Source organism: Cucurbita maxima, unplaced genomic scaffold (genome assembly GCF_002738345.1).
Source record: "Cucurbita maxima cultivar Rimu unplaced genomic scaffold, Cmax_1.0 Cma_Scf00009, whole genome shotgun sequence".
In the NCBI taxonomy this organism is placed as follows: Eukaryota; Viridiplantae; Streptophyta; class Magnoliopsida; order Cucurbitales; family Cucurbitaceae; genus Cucurbita; species Cucurbita maxima.
Window position 1 is genome coordinate 2,387,570 of NW_019272025.1, and position 9,569 is coordinate 2,397,138.

Consider the following 9,569-nt stretch of genomic DNA (forward strand, 5'->3'; position numbering starts at 1 on the left):
AGTAGTGGGATGCTTGCGTGTAATGTGAAAAGCATGGTTTTGCTTAATTTTCACTCCCTATTTTTATTTCATATTTAAATAATTAATTTTAACACATCAATTATCATATTAATTTAATATTAATTTATGTAAATGATAGTATGGTCTTTTAGTTTTACACGTTTATTTTATTTTAAAGAATAAAAATAAAAACTATTTAAGAGTATTTTTTTTAATTTTTTAAATTATATAAATGAAATAAATCTAAAGTTTAAAGTACTTTATTACTTTAACCTTTAACTTTTGAGTTTTGTAAGACCAATTTGATAATATTTTTGCCATTTCTTATTTCATTTTTTTATTACAAAAAAATAAAAAATAAAAATAACAAAACAAAACAAAAATCATGTTTAGTAATTTTTTTTTCTGTATTATTTTACTCTCTAAAAAAAATTATAATATCATCTATACTATTAAATAATAATATAATTAAAAAGAAAAAAAATATGTATTAACAATTTTAAAACATGAAATATAATTAAGAGAAACAAAATTTGAATTAATTTATTTATGAAAATTTAAACATTTTATTTAAATAATTATTAGTGTGGGTTTTAATTATTTTTTTTTATAAAAAATCACATAAACTGGATTTATAATTGCACCACCAATTCTTTATATATATATATATATATATATATATATAGCAATAATAGTGCTCAAGTACAGAGCTACTTAAAGCATACTTTTGAGTAATTTCATTTTTTTTAATTTTTTTTAAAGTAATTTGAAATAATAATAATAATAATAATAAAATCCACGTAGGCTTCATGGCGGAAAAGCCCCGAAGTAACGACCGTACATAAAAAGAATACTTAAACCGCCGTTAACTCCCAAACGTTACTATTGTGGAAGATTCTCCAAATGCCCTAACGCCGTTAATTAAACCGTTTAGAACTACCCTTTCAGTCTTTCTGTGCTGTGAAGAAAACCAGCTTCAGCCTTCTCCTCCATTTCTCCCTCTAAAACTCTCTCTCTCTCTCTCGAGTTTGGGATTGGGCTCTGTGAAGGTACGCTTTAGATCATTTCGGTGTATATTGATTGCTTTTGTTTGAACTAATGGAGTTTCAGATTCTAATGAGGCCTTTGTTTTTTTGTTTGTTTTCATTAGTTTGGAGGTTTTCAGTATTAAGTTTTTGGTTTTGTATGTTTAGTTTTTTAATTTTTAATTTTTATTTTTTATGGTGGCATTTGATTGAATTTGTTTGCGTATTGTATGCTAATTGTTCGGATCTCGCTGACTTGTTTAAGCGATTGAATCTCTGTTTTTCCTTTTCGAAGTTCTAATTTTAGGGTTTTCAATTTAGACTTACTCACAGCTTCCACAAATTTTGCAGATTGAACCGAATCTGTGTCCATTTATTCCGTGAAAAGAAGAGTTTCTTGTGCGGTTGTGTTTGTCTGTGTTTTCAGTGAGTGTGATTAATTAGTACCAAAACCGATTGGGTGAAGGTAGAAACTCGACGCGTTTGTAATGGAGGATGTTTTTTATTGGAAGTCCCGGTTTGCTTAAAGAACTAGGAAAAGCTTAGGATTTCCATCTTATGGTCGATGTGCTTTCTTGTGTGGTGGTGATCATATAGTGATTTGGAAATGGGAATCGAAATCCAAGAATTTATATCCCATCGGGTAACTTTTGTGTACTCCAAATGTTATTTCTTCAGTTTAGGAGATGCTTTTGTCTGAACTTTGAGAATCACGTTTGTTTTTGTTCTATTTTTAGTTGGAAAAGGTTCGTGTAGTTAAGTTATATTGGATTAAGGGGTTTTGATCAAATGATATTATTACATTGAAAAATTTAGGTGGTTTTCTATGATTTGTGGATGGGTTTCTGTATATTCTAGTGTTTACATCGTTTCCTGGCCTTATAGTCCTATCTTATGATAATCTCTGTTTATCATGATTTTAGACAAAATACAGTTTGGCGTTTCCTTGAGAGGCATGGTGCTGGGGTTATTCTCAAAGTTCTACGTTTGAAGATCTTCAGCAACTCTTGTGGCGAAGTCATAAAAACCAAAATCTTGGTCCTTCTCCAGCATGGGATCTGCGTGTTGTGTTGCTGCTAGGGAAAATACTATAGTTAGTGGATCTGGAAGTGAAACCTTATGTAGGAATATGAGGTATTCTCCTAGTTGGAGCTTTCGATGGGATAATCGTGGACGAGTAGCTGGCGAAGAGACTTCGATAAATTGGTTTTCTGATGGTGTTAGTCGCAATGATAGTCCACTTGAACATCTCCGTAGACGTACATGGCAAAAGTCTCCACCGCCAGAAGGCACAACTAATAATTTGAGGACTCCTAGTTCAGGTAATCACCCAGATGGTAGGATTTAAAAGTTTTTAAATTCGAATATAACTCTGAAAAATCTTACTTTTTCATTCCCCTTTATATTCTCCATTTGATTTTGCATTTTTCAGTCTCCTGTTTTTAACAAGTATGCATGCACGGAACTCTTTGTTAATTTATTTTCAATCTCATCAGTTAAAGAACCTAGATCTTAGTTATTGTTTAAAACCAATAAAGCATGAACATCAATGAAGATATGACTGAAATTCCATGGACACAATGTCGCTTCTAAAATAATAGAAGGGAGTACTTGAAAGATTATACTCGACTCTGTCTCACCTGAGCAAGCAAAAGAACATGGGAGAACAACTAAACCTCTAACTGGCACCTGCCACATAGCTAGCAAAACATGTAGGTCTCTAATTATTACAACTTCTGGTTACTCTAGTTTGTTTTGTTCTGTGGCTCAGTCTTTTCGTCTCTTTCTGATTTTTGTGTGTAGGCATTTTTTCTATTTTGCATCGAACATCAAATGGAAAATTCCTGCTCTTTTGGAATGCATGGTTAACCGAACTAGCTTTTTGGTTATGTTTTTTTTTATTGAAGATATGTAGTACGGGTGTATTAATTATTAAAATGATTGATGTAACCGAGAGGGACCGACATGATTAGCATTAGTTCATTCTGAAGAGTGATGAAATCAGTCGTAGAAAAACTGATTGATTGGTTGGTGACCCTTGTTAATAACGCATTGCTAATTTTCTTTTTGTTCAAACCTCACTTTCACTCACTCTCTCAACTACATCTCCCTCTCGTTCTTACTATAAGTGCTCCTCTACCCAACTTTATAACCTTTATCAGTACCTTCATTTTATCTTTTACACATCACTTTCTATATCGCAAGTTCTTCCTATTAGCACTGCTCCACCCTGCCTCACCTACCCCATTACTCTCATTACTATCCCCATGGTTAACCGAACTAGCTTTTTAGTTTGAGGTTGAGGGTTCGAGTCCCTCCTTCCGCTCAAGGCTTTGTCGTTTAGTGGTAACGAGTAGAGTGCATAAGCACTCTTAGAAACAGGGGCAAGCTGCACCCCTTGTATAGGGGTTCCAAACCAATGTTTTCTTTGTTGAAAATATGTGGTGGGGGTGAATTAATTATTAAAAGGACTGATCAAACCGAGAGGGACCAACATGATTAGCATTAGTTCATTCTTACGAGTGATGAAATCATTTGTAGACATATTGATTGGTTGGTTGGTGACCCTTGTTAATAATGCATTGCTATTTTTCTTCTTTTTCAAATCTCACCTTTCATTTATTCTCTCAACTTAGTCTCCCTTCATTCTTACTATAAGTGCTTCTCTACCATACTTTTATCACCTCTATCAGTACCAGCATTTTTTCTCTCATCCTTTCACTTTCAATATCGCTCGTTCTTCCTACCAGCACTGCTCCTCCCTGCCTCACCCACCCCATTATTCTCATTTCTACCTCCATTTTTTCTCGAATCCTTTCGCTCTCCACTGCTCATTCTTCCTATCAGCACCACCCACCAACACCGTTATCTCTCTCTCTTGCGTTGCAGTTTAATTTGTCTATTGCCCTTCTCTAATCAATATTGTTTACCCATGCATAACCAGTAACAGCTGCTCAATTTGGAGTCTGCCTACCTATTGCAAGAGCTAAAGTTCAGTCTATAAGTCTTCATAAACCGTCGGAAATCATCAGTTTCTATCTTATCTGTGCAGTTTGGTCTTTTTGGTTTTAACCCTACTTAACTAAATCCAACCACGTTTAATCCTTAATGTGTGCAACTTGCAAGTTTGTGCAAATTGAACAGACAAAGGTTTGAAGAAAATGAAGTTTTTTTTTTTCATTTTTTCATTTTTTTGGGTAGGGGGGCGGTTGAGGTTGTATTTCCAGATAATAATTCATGGTATCCAATTATGGAGTTTATTTCCTTAAATTTGTTTTTATCAATGTTTATTAAATTAGTGGTATTATTCTTGGTTTTTGCTCTTACTGAGATTCTTATTTTGCTGACAAATAACTGAGAAAAATGGTTTATTAATGGTACTTTCTATAAAACCTTATGGATACAAGATGGTACCTTCTACAAATTAAACTTGTTCAATTGAGGATTCTTGCAAATACTTTGTTTCTCCCCTCCACCTGATTAAATGGTTTAATTACCAGTTTAAAAACAGTTAGCCTTTTTATTGTGTTCATGTCTCACATCAGCTAGTTGTTCATGGCAGGTCAATCAAATTCACGGAATGTATCAACAGATGTGAGTTTAGAACAGGTAACATAAGGTCTTTTCCAGTTAAGTTTTTCTAAACCCGTCTATAGTCCATTAAGATGCAATTTTCTCTGTTCCAAGCAGGTGAAGGAGGCTATGGATTCTCCCACAGCCTCATATAAGTCTCCTGCAAAATTGTCACTTTCATTGCCTTCAACTTCATCTTTGTCAACCTCTCCTTTATCATCACAGAGCTATCTGCCTCCAACCAATTCATCCCTAACAAGATGTACCCATCGATCTCCAGGACATCAGCTGTTGCGTCAAGGTTCTGACAACCGAATCCGAGGATTAAAATCACCAGGTAGCTATTTAGCTTCTGAAGATAGACCAAGGCTTCCCTCTTGGAGCAACGAATCGGTCCGTGACTCACATGGAGGGTCTTCAGATTGTTGGTCTGTCCATGCTTTCTCTGAGCTCATGGCCACTTCTCATCGAGAAAGATGGTCTTTTGATAGCGACTCTTTCGGCTTTAACGGTGAGAAAATAGCCAGGTCTAGTAGTCGAATTTCAACCTCCTCAGTTGATTTGCAAACTTGCGGAGTTTGCTCAAAACTATTGACCGAGAAATCCTCATGGAGTAGCCAAAGGATCATTGCTAACAACGAGCTTTCTGTTGCTGCTGTACTAACCTGTGGACATGTTTATCATGCCGATTGCTTGGAGAGTATGACACCCGAGATTTACAAGTACGACCCGGCTTGTCCCGTTTGTACCTTCGGGGAGAAGCACACGCAGAAGCTGTCCGAAAAGGCGCTTAAAGCTGAAATGGACTGGAAGAGTCTATACAAGAGATCCAAAAACTGTAATGCAGATAGCCATTTTGAATCAAACAATCCTTTCAAAAACCATGCCCGTCTCGAAAAGGGCTCCAGAATGTCTGCGAGTTCTAGCACTAGAAGCTCCTCAGGAAAGCCGTTCTTAAAACGGCACTTCTCCTTCGGCTCGAAGGGATCTTCTAGAGTGATGTCTGATAATCATCACTCCACAAGAAGGAAAGGATTCTTCTGGGCAAAATCTAGCAAAGTATGAAAGATTTTAACAGTCCCGTTATGTCGCATTCATGAAACAGGAGAACCATAGCCATAAGAAGCTGTGTTCCCTCGTCCATTACAGCCAGCCAAATGCTTTGCTCCCAGAAATTGTTTGTAGTGTTTGAATGTTTCATGAAACAGGAATTGTGAGTCAACTTCATAACTCCATAACTCCATTTTAAACGTCTGTATACATATCAAAGATATGATATATATATATATATATAAATGTTATTGAGTTGAGATTCTTTCACTCTCATTTGTGTAAAACAGATTCCAATACCCCAATCTTCCTATGATCTTGTGAGCACCATCCTCTCATCTATTTATGTCATCTTAGTGACAAACATTTTTGTTTGCTTTTTTTTTTTTTTTTTTGTTGGTCGAATCATCAACTTTTAAGATAATAATTTGTATTTTATCCACTTGTCTATTCTCAGATGGATGATTGTATCATTCTCGTTAATTCATGTATCATCGCTAAACTTCTGTAGTTATGTTTATTTAATTTATAATACCATTCACTTTAACAAAAGAGTCTAAAAAGTAGTTTTATTTAACACGCTTAACCATTAAAAAAGTTCATAAATGTTTTTAGACAAAATTTGTCTATCGAAACCTTATAGATTATCTTCACTGTTAATGTTACTTTTGAAAGTTAACCAATTATAATAATTTTTTATTTAAAATAACAGTATTTTTTAGAATTTTTTTTTTGTGAAGGTATTTTTTAGACTCAATTTAAAAGATTGTAGTATTGAAAAATTATTTTTGAGACAACTATCTAATTACTTTTTAAACTTTTAATTTAAAAAAAAAAACTATTGATTTTGTTGTCTATTATTTTAATTTCGTATTTATTAAATACAAAAGTAAACATAAAATTTTGAAGGATCTAATAAATATATTATTTTTTAAAGAACAAATATAAGAAGGCTGTCGTTTCTAACAGAACAGAGTGATGAGAACTTCGACATCATCAATCCAAAAACCCATGCAAACCCTCACCAATGCACACGTGTCCCAACACATCCCCACACGTGGAAGCTTATATCTATTCTGTGTACACGTGTGGAATTCTCTCCTCTACATGCAAACCCCATTTGTATTTAAATCCTCTCAACCTCTGTGCTTTTAATTCGACTTCAAAGCTTCACCCATTTTCAGAACCTTCATCAATGGCGAATGTACGTGACGAGTTCGGCAACCCGGTCCAGCTGACCGACGAGCGAGGGAACCCGGTTCAGCTGACTGACGAATTCGGCAACCCCGTGCAACTCACTGGAGTTGCCACCACTGGGTCCCATCCCGTTGGGAACCCGGTTCAGATGAGTGAGGAATTCGGCAACCCCATGCACCCGACCGGAGTTTCCACCACTGGGTCCAAGCCCGTTGAGAACCCGGTTCAGATGAATGAGGAATTGGGCAACCCCATGCACCCCACCGGAGTTGCCACCACTGGGTCCAAGCCCGTGTCCAGTGGCGGGGACGTTGTTGGCAGGACGCAGCCCCTTAGGGAAGGCCATGATGCCTCGCTGGCTCGTTCTAGCAGCTCCAGCTCTAGCTCGGTGAGTGAATTGTGTGTGTTGTGTGTTGAGATTATGAATTTAGAGCTTTTACGCCATAGTAAAAAAGAGGTACAAGGGATATATTAATGAAATCTTCCTTTTTGAAACGAAATGACAAGTAAGTAATGTGATCATTTTGTCTATCTTGATTTATGTCGGGTGTCAATCTAGGGGGAAAAAAATAAATAAATAATAAATAATTTTCCTTTAAATTTAGACAAATAACTTTGAACTTCACCATGCAATTATTTGCCATGAATGGTATGTTTATCCTTTGAACTCCCAACTAAGTAAAGGGAATGATCTTGAAGATATGATTGATGTTGTGTCGTGGTTGCAGTCGGAGGACGACGGGCAAGGTGGGAGGAGGAGGAAGAAGAAGGGGTTGACGCAGAAGATAAAGGAGAAGTTAACAGGAAAACACAAGGAGGCAGGGACGACAACGACGGGGGCGGGGCATCACCAGAGCACCACCGTGACATCGACGGTGGACGTCGAACACCAAGAACATGGGAAGAAGGGGGTTCTTGAGAAGATCAAAGAGAAACTTCCTGGCCACCATTAGTCCACAAATCTGTGTTGTGTTTGTATGAATGATATGATGTGTTTTTATGGATTTCGGTGTGGATATGTTTCCAACTATCTTGGAAGTGTGTGGTTTTCTGTCGAATTTAATTTGTAGAACTCCTTTTTGTATATATTTTTTAATTTTAATTTCTGGTTGGTTGGTTGGTTGCTTTGAAATTACTAAATATTCTTTCCAATGTTTTGACCTTTTCAACTTTAGAGGACCAATGTTTAATGGGAGGCCAATCCCAATGTATTTTTAAATTAATCAAAATATTCTTTAAACTTATTACTTTATTATTTTAAATTTTTTAATTATATTTTTAAATTTTCAGAATATATTTATTGCTATTTTTTTTTAATGGAAATTATTGAATATTTTGTTTTTAAAAATACTATTTGAAATTGGTTTAAATGCCCAAAATATTTTAAACTTTTTTTGAAGGTTTAAAATTTTCCTTATAATAATGGAATCCAAAATAATTACTAAAATGCCCTATAAACTTAAAAAAAAAAATAATAATAAATAAATACAGTTAAGCTAGTCGGACCAAAAGTAGAGTTTTGAACGGTCTCCATGATAACAGAAGACGATGATCAGTAGCTAGTTCGAGTTCGAGAGGATGATTAGTCACACTAGGACGGCACGACCCAAATTCATACTGGAGACAAAAGTGGAGGATTTTTTGCCATGAGCAAAAGTCAGATGTAGCAATGCCACGTGGAAGTAAAAGGCCTACGGGCCATGAACTTCTTTTTCTGGAGAAGAAGTAATGACGGTATCTAAGAAATAAGGATCGACTTGTGTCAACAGCCAAAATAATTGATCGTAAAGGATCTCTAAATGGCTTTTTAAGTCCGTTTTCAAATTCTAAGACTCAACTTAGTATATGTACGCATTTTTTATTTTGTGAAAAGTTTTTGATACTACAAAAACAGAAAAAAAAGGAAAAGTTTTTAAAATTGAGAAATGAAAGAATAGAATATTTAAAAAGAAAAAAAAAAAAAGAAATTGTTTAGTCCGTAAATAAATAGTTTAAAACTTCTTTATTACATTTTAAAAATGTATAGATATTATTTAAATGCGTTTTAATATATATATATATATTTAAATTATAGGCATTAAGGAGAATTTGACATTAATGTTTTTTTTTTAAATAAAAATAAAAGTGTTTTTTTTAGTGAAATTGGAAATTAAAGTGTATTTTTATTAATTAAACCCACAAAATAATACCAAAAGCTCTTTCCCAGCGCCCGCTCATCCTCTCCCACTATTTCACGGATTCGTCGCTCTCTCCCCACTGATTCTTCGCTTTTACTCCCATTGCAGTCCCCCCTCTCGTGCTCGCTACAATGTTCTCTCTTTCGCATTCAATTTCTCAATCCGCCACCAATTTCCCCTCTCTTTCGACCCCTGCAATTCCCTTTAAACCCATCTCTCTTTTGTCCCATTTCTCGACTTCCTCACTACAATCGTCTCCTTCCCTCTCCGTTTCTGTCCCTTGCCGCCGTTCCCAGTTCGGTTCTTCAGTAATGTCGTCCAATTCCCAGTTTTCTAACATTGTGGACACTTCCGTTGACATGGGTTTTGATGATCACGACCTCGATCGCTTTGCCGAAGTTGCGAACAGGGTCGCGGATGCTGCTGGGGAAGTGATTCTGAAGTACTTTCGCAAGAAATTTGAGATCATTGATAAGGCGGATTTCAGTATGTTTTTGTTTATGTTGGAGGGTTTTTTATGCTTTTTTTTTTTTTTTTTTTTTTTGGG

The 9,569-nt window shown here is 35.4% G+C and overlaps 3 protein-coding genes across 4 annotated transcripts in view; all 3 read left to right on the top strand.

Annotated features, from left to right (window-relative positions):
* Positions 1-974: 974 nt before the first annotated feature.
* On the top strand, positions 975-5,975 carry LOC111484250. 2 transcript variants are annotated; one of them, XM_023130772.1, is made up of 5 exons: positions 981-1,049; positions 1,377-1,668; positions 1,949-2,347; positions 4,588-4,634; positions 4,716-5,975. In XM_023130772.1, the coding sequence occupies exons 3-5, from the start codon at positions 2,077-2,079 to the stop codon at positions 5,661-5,663; spliced, it is 1,266 nt and encodes a 421-aa protein (XP_022986540.1). In that variant the 5' UTR covers positions 981-1,049; positions 1,377-1,668; positions 1,949-2,076; the 3' UTR covers positions 5,664-5,975. The 2 variants fall into 2 exon arrangements, with proteins under 2 accessions (XP_022986542.1, XP_022986540.1); XM_023130774.1 differs by lacking the exon at positions 1,377-1,668 and having other exon boundaries at positions 975-1,049.
* An 836-nt stretch (positions 5,976-6,811) lies between these two features.
* Positions 6,812-7,956, top strand: LOC111484299 (late embryogenesis abundant protein-like). The gene is made up of 2 exons (XM_023130842.1): positions 6,812-7,233; positions 7,574-7,956. Exons 1-2 carry the CDS (start codon positions 6,844-6,846, stop codon positions 7,796-7,798), a joined length of 615 nt encoding a protein of 204 aa, XP_022986610.1. The 5' UTR covers positions 6,812-6,843; the 3' UTR covers positions 7,799-7,956.
* Positions 7,957-9,038: 1,082 nt separating this feature from the next.
* Positions 9,039-9,569, top strand: part of LOC111484263 (bifunctional phosphatase IMPL2, chloroplastic) — a 5,334-nt gene continuing 4,803 nt past the window's right edge. Inside the window, exon 1 of the mRNA XM_023130792.1 lies at positions 9,039-9,508. Within this exon, the coding sequence (XP_022986560.1) occupies positions 9,154-9,508 (355 nt within the window). The 5' untranslated portion in view covers positions 9,039-9,153. The remainder of the gene's footprint in view (positions 9,509-9,569) is intronic.